At 40.2% G+C, this 22,912-nt stretch overlaps 2 protein-coding genes across 4 annotated transcripts in view; one reads left to right on the forward strand and one right to left on the reverse strand.

The window, feature by feature from the left end:
- LOC134876838 (regulator of G-protein signaling 6-like) overlaps nucleotides 1-6,784 on the forward strand; it is a 68,558-nt gene extending 61,774 nt beyond the window's left edge. For all 3 annotated transcript variants that reach the window (XM_063902012.1, XM_063902013.1, XM_063902011.1), the window contains 5 exons: nucleotides 276-401; nucleotides 2,921-3,107; nucleotides 4,329-4,418; nucleotides 4,760-4,813; nucleotides 5,585-6,784. In XM_063902012.1, the coding sequence (XP_063758082.1) occupies nucleotides 276-401; nucleotides 2,921-3,107; nucleotides 4,329-4,418; nucleotides 4,760-4,813; nucleotides 5,585-5,635 (508 nt within the window). In that variant the 3' untranslated portion in view covers nucleotides 5,636-6,784. The remainder of the gene's footprint in view (nucleotides 1-275; nucleotides 402-2,920; nucleotides 3,108-4,328; nucleotides 4,419-4,759; nucleotides 4,814-5,584) is intronic.
- A 1,364-nt stretch (nucleotides 6,785-8,148) lies between these two features.
- lama2 (laminin, alpha 2) overlaps nucleotides 8,149-22,912 on the reverse strand; it is a 160,640-nt gene continuing 145,876 nt past the window's right edge. The window contains 14 exon segments of the mRNA XM_063902014.1: nucleotides 8,149-9,426; nucleotides 9,547-9,766; nucleotides 10,103-10,233; nucleotides 10,320-10,451; nucleotides 10,563-10,641; nucleotides 10,736-10,813; nucleotides 11,002-11,082; nucleotides 11,504-11,599; nucleotides 11,900-11,993; nucleotides 12,700-12,812; nucleotides 16,413-16,499; nucleotides 18,392-18,572; nucleotides 20,436-20,612; nucleotides 20,708-20,859. Coding sequence (XP_063758084.1) covers nucleotides 9,266-9,426; nucleotides 9,547-9,766; nucleotides 10,103-10,233; nucleotides 10,320-10,451; nucleotides 10,563-10,641; nucleotides 10,736-10,813; nucleotides 11,002-11,082; nucleotides 11,504-11,599; nucleotides 11,900-11,993; nucleotides 12,700-12,812; nucleotides 16,413-16,499; nucleotides 18,392-18,572; nucleotides 20,436-20,612; nucleotides 20,708-20,859 — 1,782 coding nt within the window. The 3' untranslated portion in view covers nucleotides 8,149-9,265.

The following is a 22,912-nucleotide window of genomic DNA, read 5'->3' on the forward strand; positions in this document are numbered from 1 at the left end:
CCTGCAGAGATTAAAACAGATTGATTTCGGATGAACGTTGGCATAATGCGCAGCTTTCCTGACACCAGTCTCACGTCAACACCAGCACTGAGATCTTGGATGACTGATGGCAGGTCGGGTTTTTAGGTGTTATTCCTTCCTCATGTCAGCGCTAACAACAATATGAGCATGTATTCACAATTTCCGTGTCATTTATTATTTATTTTCAGTCTTGGACTTCCTGTTTAAGCATCAGCTGGATGTTGATAATCTCGTTTATCTCCCATCTCTCCCAGAAAGGAGCCCAGTCAGCAGCGGGTGAAGAAGTGGGGTTTCTCTCTGGAGGAAGCGCTGAAGGACCCGGCAGGACAGGAGCTCTTCCTCAAGTTTCTGGAGTCAGAGTTTAGCTCAGAAAACCTGCGGTGAGCACATAAGAAGCTTGGATAATCCTCTCTAAACCTTTTTACGTTATGTTTATCTTTGCCATGTCATAAAAACTTCTATTCAATTCCTGTAGGAACACACTCTGTGCCGGCCATAAAATCTGAGGTGCACACAGTGGTTATCGACTTCATATTCTGTGTTTGTTGTGGAGAAGAAAGCGACAGGTTATTCTGCATTAGAAAAAAGACAAGAAGTACATTTAAAGCTGTAGAGCATCGCTTTATTGTGCATGTTCACTTGTGAGATTGTAAAAAGAGAGCAAGAGTCTACAGAAGCTTTTTATTCACTGAAAACAGCAAGAAAAAATGTCTTTCACATTTAGTTCGAAACCATTTCGACCCACTTGTAAACATGGGAAGGAACAAATCACAAGAAAGATGTTCCTGTTTCCAGAACACGAGAAACTGTTCGAACTTTAAACACAATGAGAACAGATAGCCACAGAAAAGTCAACGTCAAATTTCCAGGAACAACAAGAAGAGTAAAGGAAAAAAGGAATCCTGTTGCATTTGAAAGTATAAATACACTTCAAGTTTTTCTCAGCAAGATGAACCTGTAACTTGTTTCTATTAAATATTTTATCCTTAAACCGAATGAACATCTTTTTAACGCCTTGTTAAAGATTTTACACAATTGTATTAATTGTAGAGTAAGAAATTAGAAGTATTTTAAACACAAACACTCAATACATGGGTTGAACATTGAGCTGGAGCCAGGCTTCAATAATCTGAAATTAGCATAAAGACGTAAAACAGGAAGACAGCTATTCTGACTGGAGTTCATTATACTCCCATCCTCACCCTTTCTTTAGTCTTAGGAGATGTTATTGTTTGTGCTTGGACAGGGCCAGGCCAGCTGTTTCCCTCTGCTTTGAGACTCAATGCTCTGCTAAGCTAATAGCCATGCACAACTTGTTTTTTCTAAATGTATGACACATGCATTTCTAGTCAATAGACAGCAAACATAGATTCTCTCATATTCTCTCTCATCTGCTTGGTGATGGATGTTGCGAGTGTAATATGTCTGGGCAGTCAATACGAGACGCTGCTTGAATCTTTACAAACTGCGTTGAACTTTGTTTTTGAATCCTGAACTTAATTTTGGAGGTAAAAATCCATCACTGCTCGCTGAGATAAACCCCTAATAAATGCACTCACACACATTCACAAACAGCATCTCTCTAAATAGGTGTGTGCGCGCTTTGATATCGTGTGTTATGTAATGATGTTGTTGCTTATTGATTATTGATTCACAGTACAGATGATAAACTCACACCTTATTGAGATGAACAGATTCATTAACTTCTATTGTGTTTCGGCCTACATTCAGCTGGGTGTGTTTGTGATGCGTACCTGTGTGTGGATTAATTAGCATCTCGGAGAGGGAGAGAGAGAGAGGGGGAGAGAGAGAGAGGGGAGAGTGACCTCAGACTCTTCTGGGTATAAACTGTGAGAGATAACGTGAAGGTTGTTGATACCTCTGAGCTACAGAGGGTGGAAACACACACACACACACACACACACACACACACACACACACACACACACACACACACACACACACACACACACACACACACACACACACACACACTTATCAATGATCACCTCTCGGCTATCCCAGCAGGCTCCTGACCCCTCTCTCTCTGCCTCTCTATTTTTCTGTTTCCGGACCTTTAATTGCTTTTATGAAGGAGCTTTTTGGAGAGCATTACTGAGGGAGAGTGACAGCGGGTGAGGAACGGAGTGAGAGAGAGAAGCAGACCCCAGAGTGTTTCTCTCTATATTACTGTTTTATCTCTGGAGCAATCAACAGATCAATACAGACTAACTCATGTTGAAGGCACTTCTGTGGCTCTCTGCTGCCTCTGGTGTTTAACACCGTGTACGACATGCTCCCCTCTCTCACACTGGGGAAAAGCCTCAGTGAATTATTCAAAATGAGTGCCTTTAAATGTTAAGGTGGCTTCTTTTTACAGGTTTCCCACTTTAGCTCTTTGAATATTTACAGTATCCAGCACAGTTTTAGCTTTATCTCTCAACTTTTTCTTCAGGAAAACTTTATTAGTTGTGTACATCTTTATCTGCATTGAATTAAAATCTTAGTTTCGTTGGCTCATTTTCATTTACCGTTATTGTGTATTTTTAAACCATGCTATTCATTTTAAGTACAATGCAGTTTGCATTTTTGCTCAAACACAGACCTCAATAATGTGTTCAGTCTAGGTGATTATACACTGATTAAGACATATATTAATTACAGTTGTGAGAATAAATCTCCCAAAACTTGTCCTTCAAGTAAAGCTTATTTTTTAACGAAAACAACTCAAATGATTTCATTATTAACAGTTCAAATGTTCAAACTATTTGTAAAAGTACCTTATCTCTTGCAGATACAGTAAGTGATAATGAATTGTGTTTCGTTGCATGCAGAGCAGGTTGGTTTTGTCACTCTTAAAGTCGGATTATATCAGAGGTGAATTTGCTCTGTGTTGCAGGTTCTGGTTGGCGGTGCAGGACATGAAGAGGAGGCCGCAGCAGGACGTGGCGCAGAGGGCGCAGGACATTTGGGCGGAGTTCCTGGCGGAGGGAGCGCCCAGCTCCATCAACCTGGACTCGCACAGCTACGAACGCACGGGCCAGAACCTGAAAGACCCCGGGCGATACAGCTATGAGGACGCACAGGTGGGAAAACACAACAAAGAGTAGTGCTTTATGTTTAAAATGCATTGGATTACATTGGAAACTAGTTTAGAAAATGATTCACAGAGCAGTGAAACATTAGGCCTCTATGGTAGTAAACAAACAACAATACTACGCTATAGGGACCTTTCTTTAAAATACACAGTTTATTTGAAACAATTCATTATAAAGTTGGGGAATAATTGGGTCAGATCCCTTTAAAACCTCATTAACTCGCTCAGAAATAACATTATCTACAAGTGCCGTTTATAAATTACATTCATTAGAGAAAGCAAAGAGAATAATGCATGTATTTAAAATTCCATGCAGTCTCTCCCTCTCTCCTTATTCCCACCTGTCAGCTTAAAGGTTGAACTGTGTTGCTAGAGTGAAATTCAATAAAACACGCAAATACAACACCCACTGATTTTAATATGCAGAAAACACTGAATGTCGTCCGCCGGATCGATAGATTTATACTCTACATATAAAGCCTACAGTATGTGTGAGAAAAGAACAAAATACTGCGTGACATTTCCTAAAATCAATACTGGAGACTTTTATTTTTGTATTGTATTCCTGTATACTATTCGACCATACTTTAATTTGTATTGTCTTTGCTTTTTAAATGTAATTTTGTAATATGTTTCTTGTTTACTATGTCTTAATGCTTTTAATGTCTTGTGTAAAGCACTTTGAATTGAATTAAATGTACCATTGTCTTTCCGTGCACCAGGATTTCTCTGCCTTACACAGGCGTACAATCCTATTGAAGCTGATCTGTAACATGGAGTGTACAGTAATAACAAAGCTCAGTTCCCCTACCTTCCCTCGCACCGACAGGGAACTATTCTTAGCACCATTCAGAACGGCTTTATCACACTGTTAATTTATATCTCTCCAGGTGATCAGTGTCAGGCGAGCCTCTTCAGAAACTCTATCCCACACTGCTGCCTGCCCCATTTGTCTTTCCTACACGCTTCACCAATGTCAACTAATGGGTTTATATTGTGGAGTGATTTATAGAGAATAAAGAGTCTGGGGGTTGCTGGGTTTCTGTCAAAAATCCTCTCCTGTTACAGGCTTGAAAGGGAAAGTTAAATATACATGTTTCTCCTCTGTGCGTTCATGTTTCTCCCTTGTCTCCTTAAGTTTTGAACATCAATGGTAGAGAATCCTTTGCACCCATGTGTCTCTTTCTCTGCGTCCCCTCTTTCCATGTAGGACCACATCTACAAACTGATGAAAAGTGACAGCTACACACGCTTCCTGCGCTCCAACGTGTACCAGGACCTGCTGATGGCAAAGAAGAAAGTAAGCCTGTCTGTCTGTGTTTGTCCCACAGGTCAATTTCTCTGCACATCTCTGATGCACTACATGTGTGTGAAGTCAAACACCAGGTTGCTTTGTATAGAGACATGAATGAGAGGTCTTCTTTTACATCTTCATCTATTTACTTGGTTTGTCCCTACCTGTACTGTGCTCAAAATACAAACCCATGTTTTTACAGGAAGAATACGTCAAACAAAATAAAGAAACTTGTCCTCTCACCTCCCTTTAACCCATAATAATGGGACCACATCTGCTGTGTGAGATTCATACACACTTTAATTGTTGAACTGTTCCTCTATTTCTTTTTTTTCTTGGACTCTCAGCCTGAAACGGAGCAGGGCCGACGCACCTCTCTGGAGAAGTTCACTCGTAGTGTGGTGAGTGTCCCGCTGCCTCTGCATTCATTAAATAACAGAGTTGCATTTTTGAAATTTCAGAAAGAAAGACATATTACAGCGTTTGGGTTCTTTGCTATGTTATTATACTATCACTCTTTTCTGGATCTTTTGGGACATACCATACTTTCACTATTGTGACCATTTTTTGACCTACTTTACTTTCACTACTTCATTTAATTCTAACATACTTCACTTTGATGTTTAAAAACTTTTACTTACTTTCTTATTGTTTTTTGTTTTTATAATATTTTTTTGAAATACTATGAAGTTGTTTTTATATATTTTCAACAAAATATGCAGATTTTTCTCACTGTGATGTTTTTTTAAACTATATCATTATTTTTACATCCTATAATCGTACTTCTTCATATTTTGTGACTTACAATTTCATGAATTTACTTTATTATAATAGTTCTACATACTATAATGTGACTTTTTTTCTAAATACTATTCATTAATTATTTAAACATCCTATAACATTACTTTTTCAATGTGCTTAATCATGACTATATACTATGGCTTTTTCAGATTTTCCAAATACTACTACAATGCCTTTTTTCCTTTTCTTGTGCTATCATTACTTTATATCCTATGTTGACCCCTAACCACCCACCATCAAAGCTTTGATGCATTGCTGCAGTCTTTTTTTTCCTTTAACTTTTCCCCCCACACTGCTCCTGATCCTCAGTGAAGCTTTTAGCCTGACAGCTGTCCCCCTCTCTCCCTTTTATCTCTCTGCCTCCCTCTCAGGGCAAGTCACTGACGGGCAAACGGCTGACGGGCCTCATGCAGTCGTCCTGACAAGGCCTGGATGAAGAGTAGGAGGAACCATACTCAGAAGAGCTGCTTGCCCCTGGGGAGCAGCTGGAAAAAGACCCTGGGGTGTTTGGGTGTGGCTTCTGGAGGAGGATGATGGCGCCAAAACGAGCCCAGACTGCCAGACTGGACCACCACCATGTTTGAAACTCACCTCAGATCCGCTGAAGAGGACTGACAGCATGCAATAAGTCACCAGACCTGACACCAGGACAGTGCTGTCACAATGTAGAGGAAAAAACTATCTTCTTAGGAGCTCTCTACCCAGAAGCCTGCACCACGCCAGGCTTTGTTGTCACTCTCTTTGTTTTTCTGTACTATCTACACTCATGTTACTATATGGTGGCTGAAGAGGCTTTACTTTCAGTGATATAAACATGAAATGCAAATGGGACTTAGATTAATGCTGTAGCTAGCTGTTTTATCTCATTAACTAGGATGATTAAAGGGAAAGAGAGTGACAAAGTATACACATCCACACTCTTGAGCTGAACGTCTGCTCATTCCTCACATTAATGTTCAAACAGGTGGAGTAGTACACCTGCTTTTTAGCAAAGAGCTTTTTGATCAATGTGGGATGGCTCAAGATTAAAAACCTCAGTGTGTCCAAGAGTGGTTTAGTCGGTTACAATGTGTGTTAACATTTCCTTCAAGCTAATGCCTGTTATTATGCTCATTACAGACATACAGATGGCAACTTGTATATTATTTCCTGTAAACACCTTGACCTGCTCTGGTCGTTCCTGGAAAGCAGGTAACAGGAAATGATTGGACTTTTTTCTGTTTTTCATTGCAGTGACACACACAAAATGTTCTATATCTATTACTTAGATTATTACACATTATCTACAACGATTCTACTTTCATGTGTTATCACTGCCACTGTTATCTGTAACGAAAATGTCTTCAAAGCGTTGTAGCAACCACGCTGAACAAGCAGAGGTGGGATCTTGTTTTCATCACAGGGTAAAGATAGGTTGATCATTTTACAAAAACAAAGTGTGCAACGCTGATGTAATGTTAGGCTTTAATCTTCTGAACATTCCACTTTAGGCGGCCACAACAAGGTTTTCAGTGGACTGACCTCTAACCATTCTCACCTTATGTAAAGAAGACCATGATAATAAAGGAGGAATGCACAATAAAGCTGGTCTGTCATTTCATATCTGTCCTTCTAATTCCTCCAGGAGCTGAAAAAGAAATCAAGATAAGGAGCAAAACGTCCGCTTTGGAACTGTGAAGGCAGCTCCACTTGACAGGTACCTCTTCCGTAGTCATATAGCGCCCTCTGGTGCATCCCAGAAGTCATTACAGGGGAATGTATTTGAGTTTTACAGGATGTACTTACTGTATGCAGGAATTCTGAAACTACATTGAATACTTTTTAAAACCTTGGCCTTTAATTATGAATGATGATCAAAAAGAATTCATTAACAGTAGTTTTTATGACTTCTTCGATGAACTACAACTTTTTTTCATTATATGTCCAACAAAATATGCTGATGTTTCTCTACATAATTATTTTTACATACTCAAATATTTTTTTCCATATTTTTCGACATACAATTTCATTACTTTTCAGACATACTTTATTATAAAAAGCCATATTGTAAGCTAACATTTGCTTTAAACTTTTTTTAATGCCCTGTGGAGATCTTCCCTATAATTTCTAAATGATAGAAGTAGCATTTAAGTTGGAAAACCATCACTGAAATCCTTATAGAAGAAGTTGGTCTGAGGTGGTGGTTGTATTGGAAATGATAATTGTCTTAATACTCATTACGCAGCAGTAGATTCTCTCTCTTAGTAGCTGTGAAGTAGCACCACCAGGTGGAGTTTCAGTAAAAAGCAGCAACAGGTTTTCTTTGTCTGGCATCTTTTAAATCCCATTTAATCCGAAAATCACTTAACTCCAAAGGCCACTGTCATCTTACTTTTATTCCTGCATACTTCCCTTACTACTCATATTCTGCAGTCTTAAAAATGTCCCACTATGTTCTCATCATTCTAACTCCTCCATGTGGCCCTAGTCATCTTCTTTTTGGTCTCCCAATTTCTTTTACTTTTGATATCCTTTTCAAACTTCTGATATTTCTTCAAAATTTTGACTTTTTTTCTAATTTCTGGATTTTTTTCTAAATGTCGACTTTTCAAAATGTCAGATTATATTTTCAAAATTATGAATTTGGGGGTAAATAGCATTTTTTTTGCTATAGACACCCGGGTGCAAATAACATATGCCTTATTTTTTACCTTAAGAGAAACCTTATCATGATGAGTGTTAATTCAGTGTGCATTTCATACTTCCCAGCAGAATATCTTTAAGAAGACAATGATTTCCTTCAAATATTTTGCAGTAACAACAGTTTTTTTTCTGGGAGGTGAATATAATATAACACTGATTTCTAAATGTCGACTTTTGAAAATGTCCGATATTTTTTTCAAATTTCTGACGTTTTTTTTCTAAATTTCGACTTTTAAAGAAGGACAGGACAATGTTTGCTGCTATTAAGGATATATTTCAGGTAACAGCTGCTGAAGTATTTTTCAGCCACACCATGCAGAAAATCCACCGCCATCAGTGTCCTAAAAAAAACCTTGTACCTCCAAACCTTTACATTTCAAGATCCAGCTTGTGTGACAATTTTCCATTATAGCGATCAAAGCCATTGATTAGGTATGGAATGTCAAAGGTATTTAAAGATATCTGAAAAGCAAGTTGACAAGAACTACAACTTTATCTATGGTTTTGTAAGTAATAAGGTAAAGGCTTTACAATGTGGATTGGAAACATACACAGATTGTCAGCGAACAAGGTTTATGAAGGAATAACTCTCATGTAACAAGGATACATATATACATTATACTTTAACTAAACCAAAACTTACATAACGTTCTCATTATCACACACCCGCACAAATATAATAAGCTTGAATACTGTGAGCACAGGTCTTAATACTACTACCTTTCTCCAAGTAAACAGTTCATTAAGAAACACATTTTAAAACACTGAGACCTCAATGTGTAGCCATGATGAGATTTATTGTCCAGAGTCTTGCAGCGTACATTAAGTCAGGGTCTCATACGGAAATTGTAAGTGTGAACGTTTGGAGGGTGCTCGAATGTTTTTAAGAGTTCGTTAGCTTCTCGAAAACTGCACCAGGTAAATTTGCATGAAATAAAAAACATTGTGCAGGATTGAAGGCAGAGGGTTGTTCTCATTTATCTGTTTGTACATCCTCTATTCTTTCCTTGTGCTCCTTTCCTTGTGTCCTACTGGTGCACAGGAAGCAAGGAAGAGACAGGAGGAGTCGAGGCAACCACAATACAAGACATTTTTTGCTTTGGAGCAATGATTTTAGTCAATTAAATGTAACGTATCGGTCCATTATCACGCCCCTTTTTATGTCAACGATTATACAGGAATACATCCCTAATCTTCTCTAGACATCCTTCCTTCAAAATAGCACACTCAGATACATTTCTGGGTCAGAGGTGGGGCGATAGAGGAGACACAACGGAGAAATGAGAAGGGTGGCAATATTTTAATATGGGTAGCCCCTTGTAAAAGTACTTGGTGGAGTAGACAACAAAGGGGAAGCTTCAAGGTACCAGTTAGGCAGCTGCAGCGGGACAGGAGAGAGGCTGGACTCCTTTAATCTCCAGAGCCTTGTTGAACTGCACTTCCATGGTCTTAGAAGCCTTTGTGATCTTCAGGTTCCTCATACAACCTCTGAAGGAAGTGCTGGTGGAGAGAGCTGCCTGCCGAACTCCACCTGAGAGAGAAATCAAAACAGTTCCCCTCACATATTAGTATTTAAAGTTGCTTTTATCCACAAAATGTACGAATACTAACTCGACGTTTAGTAAGGTATAATATTAAGTATGCGAGTTACCTGGATATCCTCCGACATAGATGGGATCGTTGGTGTCACACGTGTTGGAGCGAGCGTTGGGACTCTCTGCTTGGCTCTGCTTATTGTCCACCACCAGCTCCACCTGGTGCCGGAGCTTCTTGGCAGTGACAGAGTGCCACTGGCCGTCACAGAAGCCCTCGCCCTCAGGCGCGTGCTCCGCTGTGATTCGTCCAGCTCCGTTGTCAACGTGGAAGAGCAGCTGGTGACGGGAGGGAAAGAAATGCTTGTTTTAAACGATACAGATCAGATGTTATGCATTTTTATCGAAGTGTATGTTGTTTTCTGTGATAAAACATATTGTACCAAGCTATTGACAAGCTTAGTAGTTCCTTTTAAAGTAGATTAAAGGAGTAATTCACCTTTCACACTGTTTTCTGTTAAAGAGTTAGATGTGAAAAATAGTACTTCTTGTACGTACCATAGGGTGGAAAGGATAGCTGTTTCCAGTTCTTTTGACCAATTGTTTAACAGTCAAACATTAAGCTTTTCATCTCAATTTCTCAAATGTTGGATTCTTTTCATCAATGACACGTACCTTGCCGTCGACGATCTCTAGTCCCAGTCCATCGTTGGCTTGGTTACTGATGCCCAAAAGCACGCCATTGGTTCTGCTGGTCCTGAACTCCAATGCAATCGACACATCCAGACCCACTCTGTAGGAAGAGACTAACGAGAGGGAGAGAACTTTCTATTATTTACCTTTCATAACAAAAATATTACATTTGAACTGAGAAAAAGTTGTCTCATCTCACCTGCTTTCAGGAAGCCAGTCCCTTCAAAGTAGGTGCCGGTCTCTGTAGCAACAAAGCATCTTCCCACCATGTGACTGGACGAGGGCGTGGCCATGTCCAATTTAAAGTCTTCAATGACAGCCTCAGCACGGCCTGGCAGAGAGAGAAAGTTATCAGTAATATATTAGAGACAAAAAGTATTGACAAATATTGGGATGAAACTTCAAACCTGGATAATCACAATCGTTAATACAACTGTCTCACCTGTGGCACCTGGCTTAGCGCTTACAGCTCCTCCAACCATCTTCATGTTACGAATACATCCATTGATACTGTAGAGAATCTAGGGACAGAAGAATCATTAGTTATCTTAGTTTATCATCAAACTACAACCGAGAGAACTGAAAGCAGCTTAAATGCAATAAAATGCGTTTTACCGGTCCTATTCTCTTGCTGGTGTAGGTTTGTGGAAATCCACCCACATACAGCAGTCCCACCACGTCCAACAGGTCAGCCTGGAGAGAAAAATATAAGATATTAATGCAACAATAAAACAATCATTTTAAAATGTGATCAACACATGCATGGCTATAAGATCAGAGATTTAAAACCGGGTTACTTTCTTTCACTAGCCTGCAAAGCAACTACCTACTGTATATGTGCAGCTATATCAATAAGTAGGTAGACTAGAAGACAGAGGTACCTTCTTTGGACTGATCATCTGTTTACTGTATCGGCCATCAACCATGAGAAGACCTCTCTGCTTTACACGGCTCACACGGATCTGACGGAGAAAAGAAAGAAGAGAGGGTGAGGAAGACAAGAGGAAAAAGGAGTAACATTTCCTTGCCAGTGTCAACAGAGACTAAATGCTGTCTATGATGTAGAAGGAAAATGCTGCCATCTTGTGATTTAATATTCAATATTAATCTTTCTGTAAAAAAGCAAATCTGAAGGACTAAATGTTCTGAATGGCAACAACTTAGACGAAAAGAAAATGGTGAAATCACTAACATGACGACACTATCTTAATATCTAATTGCCATCAAACATCTACTAACATCAGTGCATAAAAAACACTGATTCTGATTCTCTTATTACACTGAAGCTCAGCAAAGTATTGTCTTTAAGCATACAGAGTACATATTAGGAATCTAAAACGTTGTCCTGTCGCAAAATGAGTTAACCAGTTTGAATGAACCTACCTTGTGCCAGTTCCCATCATTGATGGAGAAGGGGACGCAGCCAGAGATGTTTCCATGACCGAGATCATAACCCAGACACACCTGTCCGTCCTTGATCTGCAGGAGGAGAGAGACAGAGGGTCATAGTAAGATGACATGCCTAATGTGACGTCTATGGACTTTGCAATGAATATTGTGACCTAGGTGATAGCAGAGAGGAACGCTGTGAATAAAGTAATCATGACGTGTCTTTTATATCACAAAAGTGTTTAGGAGCTTTTTCTTGTGTTGTAAACAGAGCTGACCCTTATATCAACGAGAGAGACTGTGCTCCAAGACACAAAGAGGCAACCTGTGTTATCCTGAAGCATTAAAAGTTGGGACAAACGGGAGGGAAAATAAACCTAAAGTGGATACCTGTATGGTGACAAAGTCAGCGTGGTTGATTCTTGCCATGTAGAGAACGAGACCAGACTCCTCCTTTGTCCTCAGCTCAAACTCCAATATTAACCTGAGACAAACATGGAAAACATGTCTTAGAGAAAACATTCAACACATACTGTACATGTAATAAAACATACCCAAGGCCCAGTGAATGTATTTGCGATGCTTAGTATTTTGACCAGAATTCTGGATTATCACATCATCGCAACCAAACAATTCTATTTCCTGTGAGGGTTATAATACATTAACGATTTCCCAACCAATGGATGCAATTAATTATCTTCGCTGTTGATTTAAGTGGCTGAAAAAACTACTGAAGTGTGTCAATACATTTGAATATGGGTCATAGTAAAGTATTAAATAAGTCATTGTCTATTATGTGGAGAAATATTAAAAGTCTAGTATAATAAAGTATATAGTATAATGTAAATCTAATATAGTTAAACAAATAAGTAAATTGATTTAATGTTGAAAAATATGAAACAAATAGTAAACTACTGTATGACAAAAAAAGGCATAGTATAGTTTGTGTGAATATAGTAAGAAGTTCATTGTATTGTATAAAGAACATTTCGCCACAAAAAGTAACAGTATTATGTCTTGAAAGTCAGACACCAGCCAGTAACATTTAACATTGGAAAGTTATTATATTTTAAACATATTATAATATATATTGCAATTGTTTATGTTGTTAGTTGAAAATCCCCCTCCCTCCCGGTCGACACAAAGCCCACCCACATATAAAATCCAATTGTATCCCCCGTGTTTCATACCTCTCTCGGACTTTGGCGTCTTCAAAAGCAAAGCTCATGTGGCTGTTCTTGGTCAGTCCGAACTGATAAGCCTTCTCCATAGCTGTCGGGGCCACAGCTGACGCACACGAGTCCTGCAGATTGAAAATAACACGTCAGGTACAATGACAAGGTTTCAGCACACTGCGCCCGCTGCTTCCTGTCAACCCTCAACACCTGAGCAGAGAAAGTCAATCACGACGATGTGGTTTTCTGCTTCTGATCTGCGGGGACGCAAAAGACTTCTAGGTCACAAGAAATAGTTTGTTATATGCAAACAGATAACTGAAGAGTTCCCAGAAGAATACCTTAATGTAGATTTGCAAGTGAGGCCTTGGAGCAATAGATCACTATAAAAAAACATGCAGCAAGTTGCAGCATTTTTTAAATAAATGTAATTGCTATCATCTTTCATCACGGTTTCCATTCTGCTTCTTCATCTAAATCAGTTTCTGCCAAGGTGGATTTGGCTGACAATGTTTTCAAATCAATGGACCCTCCCACAGTTTGATCATGATAAATCCTGCCCCTATTTCCTTTGAATCTGATCCAGATTTCCAATACCACAGTCTGATTTCCATTTGATCCTTGCTTCAGTTTGGCAACACGGTAGTAGAGGAGTATTAGTCCTTGTACATTTCCAGGGTGCAGTAACGCCGGGGACCAGAAGATGTCAGTGTTGTAAAAGTAAAGGCCTTTAAATTATTATTTTGAATCCCTTTCTACTACATTTTTCTTTCTTTCCTTTCCACTTGCTTTAAAAAATAAAAGAAATTCCTCCTCTCCATTTATCTTTTTCTCCTTGTCCAAGACTTCCTTCTGTTCTACCATCTGCTGCTACCTTCTCTTCCTCTACACTCCTTTCCTCTCGTATCCCCTTTCATCTCCCTTTCTCGGTTTTCCCTTCTCTTATCCTCTCCACCACACCTCTCAGTATTTCCTTCTCTTGCTACTACTTGGACTGCGTTACTCCACCTGTTTATCTTTTCTCCTGCATCCTTTAATATATTCCTCCTCTACCTCCATCAGATGAATTTGCTCTTCTTGACTCTAAAATCATGTCTCCTCTCCCTTCTCTTTCCCTCTTTGCTCACTGTTCCTTTCCTTTTCACTTGAATGCTTGTTTCCAATAATTGTATCCACCACTATCTCCTCTTTAATTCTCCAGGAGTAATCTCTCGCCATCCTTCCTCCCATAACGTACGTTCCTGTCTGCGCCTCTCCTCCCATATTTACCCCCCACCTTCCTCTCTTCACTCTCCTCCTGCTTCCTCCCTCTAATTTCATGTCCTACTCCTTCCAGTGTATTTAACCTTTCATGTTATGTGTTAGTATCTTCCCAACTACTGACTACACTCTCCTATGTTGTCCTCTGCTGCCATTTCTGTTACATTCCCAGCCTTCTTTAAGCCCCCTTTCTTTACCACTAATTCTCTACTTCTACCTTCCTCTTCTCTTACTCCTCTGACATTTTCCACCTTGCCAAATCGCCTTTCAGCTCATCTCATCTTTCCTTCATCCTTCTCATCCTCTCTCCTTCATTACCTGGCCTTTCACCTCCTCTCCCCTAATCTCCTATCCTCTCTCCTTTCATATCTTACCTTCTGATCTCATCTACCCTCACCTGTTTCTAGACTTCTCCATAACTGACCCCTGCCTCCAGTGGAAGACCTTCACCTTTTAATGTCCTCCTCAATGTTTTCTCCTTCCTTCATCACTGCTTCCCCTTCTTCTCTTTCATTTTCACTCCACTTTTTGTCTTTACCTGATTTCAACTTTACCTCCATTCCTCCTATCTTTACTTCATCTCTCTTTTCTGGGCCTCCCTCTCCTATTATATTTCTTAATAAGTACCAAGGCTTTTTGCCATACCTCCAGTGTCAGTGTGCGACAAAGTTAAAGAGAGAGACTGTGCGTGTGTGTGTGTGTGTGTGTGTGTGTGTGTGTCTTAATCTGTTCTCCTTTCTTGTTCCCTTTCAAGTGAAGACATTCTCCACACCGTGACCTTGCTTTGTTACAGCTGACGCTCACCTCTTATCGCGCTCTGTCCTCATATCCGCTCCTCCTCCTCCTCAACCTTCCTCTTTTTACTCTCTTTCTCGTTCTCTCCCTATCTAACAAAAGGGAGATGTCACTGGCTCGGGAGCGCTTTCCTTCCCTCTCCTTTCATTCTTCTGCCGCTTCCTCTCTTCCGTCTTTCCATTAAGCCAACAAAAGGCTGGCCCCGCTCTGCTCAGAAAGACTCTCTCTCTTTTTCTTTCCTCCTCTTCCTCTATGGCTCACATCACCTTTTCTCTGCGCTCACGTCCATCCCTCTCTTTCCTATATCCTCTTTCTTTCCTCCTCTTTTTCCCTCCCTTTCTCTCATCCCCTTTGCGTCTTTCCATTAAGCTAACAATAGGAAGGCCGTCTTCCATTTGCAGAGGCTGGTCTCTGGTTGGAGGTCACACCAATAGAATCTGAAGTAATTTAATCGGGATTACGTATAAGTGTGTGTGTGTCGTAGACAACGCTCTGGAGGGATCAAAAGTCTTTGCTCTGCTTATTGTAGTTTTCACAGAAGCTACTCTTTTGACCTCTAGTTGTAATTAGCTCTAGCTAAAACTGTTGGATGCTGAACTCATGACCAATTTAAAGACAGCGCAGTGCAATGGTCCTTCAGCATATGCTAATAGTCACTAAATTGCTTAATAGTGTTTCAAAGATAGGTGTTGAATTCAAACAAGAAAAGCTTGAGGCCACCGATACTGTCGATGCAAAAGCTTTACATCTGCGCACATTTGAAGGAGGCTTGAGTTTAAAGTGAAAAGTACATTGCTCTGTAACTTATCACCTGTAAAGAAATGTAAAAGCTGAAATGAGTCAGCGACTGGGTGGTGTGTTACAACTCCTCACCATACGACTATTAAATGAGGAAGGCTCTCACTTTTCTCAATAACTAATGTCAAGGGCTCTTGGGCAAAGCACTTAACCCTGAGCTGCTGAAGCAGAGCTGGTCAGTGGCCACCAGTGAAGGCTGTGGGTGCACAGAGCTGCTCAGGACAAATGTGAAGGAGGTAGATTGATAAAGCTTTTCTCAAATGACTTTCTCTTGGTGAAAAAGTAATAAGTGTGAAATGCACCTTGCATTGAAGACAATTATAATGTACCTCCTCTGTGTAAAAAAGAGCTCTGTGCAAGACTTTTAAATCCTAGATTGAAAAGACGATAAGGTAAAAGGAGGAAGCAAATCAGAAAGGTGTAAGGTTACAATAGTGTGTGTGTGTGTGTGTGTGTGTGTGTGTGTGTGTGTGTGTGTGTGTGTGTGTGTGTGTGTGTGTGTGTGTGTGTGTGTGTGTGTGTGTGTGTGTGTGTGTGTGTGTGTGTGTGTGTGTGTGTTAAAGGACAAATTCTGGGCTGTTCCATACATTTCTTACTGTCAAAGAAACATATGAAAGACCAAAAAATAGAATGTATTGCTTGTGTACGATTCCACCATTGCAACAATTGGTGATATGATCCTTAATAACCATGAATTTGGGCATTATAATCAATCCTATATGTATATTTGTGGCCCATTTTCTATTATTTACATGTTAGGAGTGAGAACCGCCTTTCTGAGAAGGCTGGAAAAGTCAGAAATGTTGATTTGAACCATCACGTTGTATAGACAGTGTCGATCGTGGGCGTGTGTGTGTGTGTGTGTGTATGTCTACCAAGTCAGCGTTGGGCTCCTGTTTGGCGGTGGGCGGGGCTGCAGCAGCAGTGGGTGTGGCAGCGGGAGCAGGAGGGGGCGTGGCCTCCTGCAGGTCAGCAGTCAGGTGGAAAGGAAGCGCATTAGTGGCAGCCACAGAGGCAGAATGGCGACAGTGTTTATGACAAGTCCTCCAGTCAGATACAGATATGCATTGGTGTCATAAACGTGGAAGCTCAAACAGGTGATTGAACATAGGCAGGAAATTTGAAGCTTTTTGATAAACCCTGCATTATCTACTATGAGAAGTTTTATTAAAAGTGGCTCCCTTCACTTGTAAGACTCTCTTGTTACGTCAATAAGTCCTGTTTTGGAGCTGAGAATGTGCCCCATTTTACTTGTTAGTGTGACTGAGAGAACTTACAGAGCTGTGATTTAAAATGCTAATTAGAGGCAGTTGTCATGATAACATCAATCAGAGCAGCAAGTAAAATAAAATTACTCCCAGATTCAGGTTTCACGTTTTAAGAGGTTCACTGGAGCCTGTAAGGCCCTCCTAAAAGAGTCTCTTCAATCTCTAAATTGGTGTCTCAAGAAGTAGAGAGTTTGCTGTAAAAGAAAAGCACATGCTGAGGATGTTATTTACTGACTTTTTCTGAATATCCTTTTGCTGAGGATAAAAAATGCATGTTGACTGTGTGCAGAGCCCCTTCTGCAGCAGCAAAACAATACACAGTAATCGTGTAAGAGTGCTCTACACTGTCATTATAGAAACCTGTTTCATAATACTTTGTGTTTACCTGACATGATCCATTAAATCACCAACATGCTGACTACTCCCCGCTGAACGTGGAAAATATTTAGATGACAATCAAATACGTGTATCTGTCTCTACATAATCATAAAAAATAAATCAATTTAGATGTTATTAAATGACAAGGACTTCAAATTGGGTAATAATCAAGTAGTGTAGCCTGGTGTATCATCATAGTAAGCCAGTGTAATGTTTAAGATGAAAATAAAGACATCTTTACAATCACACACTTCAAATGGAGGCCAGTGAAACAAAAGCTTGTATATTGTAAACAAATAAACCATAATTACTCACTGAAATATGGGGAAAATGTAGGCTACCTTCAACCTCAGTTTAACTATAAAGCTATAGCTTCTCACAGCCTGTGGTCTACTCTATATCATAAAACAGATGAACTTACAGCTCATAAAGCAACAGAGCACAGAGTTATAGCGGAGCTGGCCAAGCTCTTCGGCTCAGTGCTTCATGATCAATGTCCTTTGAGAGGTGTAGTTTAGCAGGTAACTGGGTAACTGATATACTATGACTGCTTAAAGGCTTATAATACATTCAATATATAAAATATATCTTTTCTATCTCAATGCTAAGGGTATAAATTGAATGACTCACTGCCCACCAGCCTCTTAGCACAGTAGCTAAGTGTTAGCAGAGAGTGTTTTGGCTCCTGTGGGCTCATAAAGCATAAATGGCATGCACAGTTAGCGTAGCGTAGCGCCGTGGCTCCACACTGCATGACGGCTGCCAGAGGTGGAGTTTAGTGGCTCAAGGCTAAGGGGACTATAAAGAAGAATTAATGGTCTGTACAACTGCTATGTGATGAAGCGCTAAGCTAACAGGGCGAGGCCACGGCTGCATTTCATCAGAGGGAAATAGGTGTGAATTTGAGTGTGTGTGAGTAACAATCAAAAGAAAATAAAAGAATAAGTATGTGTTGGAGTTATGTGCGCTTCTGAAAATGCATATTGGCTTATGTGCTTCATTACACTGTGCTGTATCCCTATGTATGAATTTATTTGGCATAGAATAGGCCAACCCTCTGGTGGACTATTAACATCCATTACTTGCACTTGACATTACTTTTTAATACCTTAACACCTTCTGTTAAAAAATATGAACACTGAAAGTTATGCCATGAGTGTTTAGTAGTCTGTGTGTGTGTGTGTGTTCATTCATTTTTAAGCACTTACAGCAGGAGGACCTGGGGCTGGTGTCGGGGTCAATGGAGGACTGGGAGGCTTCGACTCCTCCTTCTCCTTCACAAGCTCTTCTTCCTCAGGTGGTGGTTCTGGAATTGGCGGAGGGGCGATGTTGGGGCACTGGCCGATTTCAGCGTTCTCAAAGGACACAGGCAGGGAGAAATCTGAGAGACTGAAAGATGGACGGGCAATTAGATTTAAAATTACTGGAGGTTTAGCTGACACTGCAGGAACACCAAAACAAGTTAGGAGTCCATCATGAAAATTAAAGGGACTACGGTATATTTTCACCTTGCTTTAAGATCTTTTTTGACTGATGTTTGTCCATTTGAATTTGCTGCATAGAGTAGATTTGCTTAGTATATTTAGTTGAAACAAATTTGACTTATCATTACCACTGTCACTGACAGAATCATGGTTTCCATCAGTGGAAATGTGTGCCATTTATGCTACATCTGCATCTGTTCATGTTTCCACCAAGCGGCAAACTCCACTGCTGAAAAATCAGTGACACAAACATCCAATAAAGGCCAATCTTCATAGACCCAGATGTTAAAAATGCTAAATTTTACAGCACAATTTAACTAATCCTGGTTCTTAAAATCTTACAGTGATGCTTCAGCGGACGTGACCAACCAGCTTTCTGCTCTGACAGCGTTAGGCACTGTTATTGCTGCCAACTTTGAGCTTAAAACTCTTTAGAACATCCATAATTCATATATTCGAGGTTCTCATTCACTTATTCACTTACTCATACACTGTATTCAATCACAATGCCTCTAAAATTGGTTTTGTGTGTAGTCTTAAGGATCAGGGCCACAGTCCGGTCACTGACAAGGTTGCTTTTACCATGGTGTGATGGTGTATGCGTGCCACAAAAAGGAAGTATAGTAATAACGAGTTATTTCAGATGCACTGCAAGAATATAAGCTCTGATAAAATGAATGAAGGTTCCATCAGGGTGTTGGCTTAAAAGTAAAACCACAGAAGATACACACAAAGATTCATGAAGACTCACTGACAGATTGACAGATGTAGAAGTTATGGTGTCAGGGCGATGGGGTGAAGAGACGTGAGCAATAGGCAAACATAAACACACTCGGATGAGAGAGGAGTGTAATTTGAGTTATGAGTATGTTTATGATGTTGGACAGCTCTATTACTGCTGTTCGGGCAGAAAGAGGCTCTGGCTTTATCATTATCATCATCATCATCATCATCATCACAGCCTCATTCATGACCTCCTGCAATCATATTAAGTACGATTTAACCCAGCAGAGGATGAGGTCAAAACAAGGCCTGTCGTCCACTGCCAGAAAACTGTATTGGATAAACATCAGGGAAAATGAAGTATGAGTATTAATACAGGGCATTTAAGGTGAACAGATACAGTTTACTTGTTTAATTGGTGAGTTTTGCCTTTGTCAGTGTTTTAACACAGTGAAATGCAAGGGCAGAGAAATATCCAACATCAAAAGCTGACTCTGTTCTTTTGCCCCATATTGATCTGGTGACGTCAGAGCCATATCACTTTGTGTGTAAATCAAATTACATGAATTGTTTCAGAGAGTTCAAAGAAATCTGAGATGTAGTTCAGAGGGAAAAACAAACTGACTCTGTTCATATTGCTAACAGATCTTTTGCAAAGCTACGTAACCAGGGTGAGTCACTAGATCTACATGTATGGTTGGATTGGATCATCTATGGAAAGTGTAAAGACATGGAGGGAAGAGGTGAATATACATGGAAAACAGGAACAACTTTTTGAAAAACCCACAGCAACAGCATTAAAGTACAACAAAATTGCTAAGAGTTACAAGCTTTTAGAAGAAGCTTCTCTACTCTGTTTCAAAAGACCAAACCCTTATCATATCCCTGGAATACAGTGAACATTTTAATTAAATATCGAACAAAACCGTGAAAAGTGCATTGATCCAATCTGCTCAACAATATTTCAGCTGCAGGAAAAAGCCACTTTGATCTCTGTGTTTTGTTGTATACACACAGAAGCAGATATAGACCGGATGTTACGTACACAGCATTGACCATGAGGTTCCATATGCATCCCTGGAATGGGATGTTGGCTCTGTTGGACGTCTGCTCTACTTCTGCAGGAATACCACCGAGGAAGATGCGCTGCAAGCTCACAGGCTGGTCGTTGGGAAGCGCTGCCTCCCTCTTGGCCTCCTCGTCCACCTGAACTGCAAAAGATCTGGTGGAAAGCACATCAGACAAACACAAAGTATTGGATGTATTATGCTCAGTAAAATACCTAAACAGTGACAAAAAACAGACACAAACTCTCACCTGCCAGGCTGCCTGTCTATGCGCAGCGAGTGCTCTCTCCCATCATTCAGTGCGCCCTGCTCGGGTCGTCTGATGACACGACGCGGACTGTGACTTCCGGTAAACATCAAGACCTCCAGAGAGCCTTTGTTCAGCATGACTGAGAGGTAGGGCTGCAGGGGAGGGAGATTAGGTTTATTAGCTGTGGAAATCTGAACACACATACAACTCTCAGGACACTTCACTGGAGACAGGTGATTTAATGCAGAAGGTTGACGAAGGGAGTTTTAATATAAACACAAAGAGTATGAATTAAGTAAAAGCCAATAAGTAATTGAAAGGGCTAGAGCAGAGGATACAGGGCGGTGGTGGCAAAGTCCATAGGGGCTTGGCCTGGGAACTGGAAGGTCACCAGTTCAAGTCCCCGAAAGACCAAGTGCCACCGTGGTGTCCCTGAGCAAGACACTGGTTACCTACACTGCTCCCCGGGCGCCATACATAATGGCAGCCCACTGCTCCTAACACTAGGATGGGTCAAATGCAGAGACCTTGCACTTTTACTGCTTTACTTGCACTTCAGGTTGGATACTAAACTGCATTTCGTTGTCCTAGTACTTGTACTCTGTGCAATGACAATAAAGTTGAATCTAATCTATATGTGATTGAATATGTGATATAATATACTCAGCAACCGATTTGATGTTGAGCAAAAGTTGATATAACCACCTGTACTGAAAACAATTTGTAAGTGTGGGTGTATTTGTTTAAAATATAAACTTTATACAACCAAGACAACCTTGTAGAGATGAAAAAAAAAACATATTTATAAGGAGGCTCCTGGCCAAGGTACTGTACTCAGTAAACACAGTGTCTTACTTACTACAAATATAAAACTGATAGCATAAAACATCTCGCAAGGTCAGGAGTAAACAAAAATGCAATTATGAAATCATAAATAAAACTGCCTGCAAGAAATAGATAAAGATCCCTCCTTAGAAAATAACCTGAGCAGTCTTTACTGTGGAAGGAGTGTCTGGATAAAGCGAGTAAGAGGACCTTGATAAGACTTCTTAGTCAAACTGAAAAAATGTTTATAAATTAGACCAATATAATACTAACAAACACAAATCAATATGTCTTGAACCTATCATATTTAAAAGCCAAAGGAAGGTGTTTAGTCAATTGCTTTAATGAATAAGGATCTATATAATAAAAGTGAATCTGTTTTTGTGCCAAACTTTGATCGAACTCTTCCACCTCTTGCAGAGCGCAGTACTTAAAATGTTTGTTTTAAAGGAGAAGAGAGAAAAATAGAGGACAAGGGGATGAAAAAAGGATAAAGGATGAGGATTGAAGGGAAGAGAAACAGGAGGGAGGAGAGATGTGGGACTAAAGAGCAGAAAAAAGTCAAAAGGTGAAAGGGGAGATGAGTGGGGAGAGGTGTGGGGGTATATAGAGAGAAATTGGGGGGAAACGAGAGTGGTAGGAGAGGAGTTGAGAGGAAAGGATAACAAGAGATGAGAGGAACAGAGAGGAGAGGATAATAGGGGGAAGAGATGAGAGGGCAGAGAGCAAAACAGCGCTGGAGATAGAGACGAGAGAGGGAGACAGACAGAGAGGTGCTGGAGAGCAGCGGAGCAGGGTCAGGCTAATTTGAATTTTAATTCACTGTGTGCCAGAGGGCGAAGTGGGAGACAATTTACCACCTGAAAATGGAATTTCAATTTGAGGTCGGGGACAAATTGAACTGAGATGTAGCTACAACATGCCTCTCGCCGCGCCGCCTCGCACACGCACACATTTGTAAAGACACAAAAGCTCACACACAAGTGCACAGGCACATGTCACACACACAGACAAAGGCACACAATCACAGAGGAACTCAAACGTGAATATATATAACGGAGGGAAGGGACACACACACGTAGACATATTTTCAGGAAGCCACAGGGCTAAGATCTAATACACTCACCAGAAAATCATATGTAAAGCACACACACACATCCGTGCAACCTTTAGTATTTAAAACATTTGTGTTTATATATATGCATGATTGTGTTTTAGCTTTGTGTGCAAACTTCTGTGTAAGCTCGTAGAAAAGCTGGGTGATGCACGTTTTTCCTTGTTTGTTCAATATTTATGAACCAATCTGAAGACTTTATTGTAAAACTGTTTTGTAACGGTACACCTTAGAGCCAACATCATGTTTTATGTATACTTTTGTGT

The sequence above is a fragment of the Eleginops maclovinus genome, chromosome 15 (genome assembly GCF_036324505.1).
Source record: "Eleginops maclovinus isolate JMC-PN-2008 ecotype Puerto Natales chromosome 15, JC_Emac_rtc_rv5, whole genome shotgun sequence".
Lineage (NCBI taxonomy): Eukaryota > Metazoa > Chordata > Actinopteri > Perciformes > Eleginopidae > Eleginops > Eleginops maclovinus.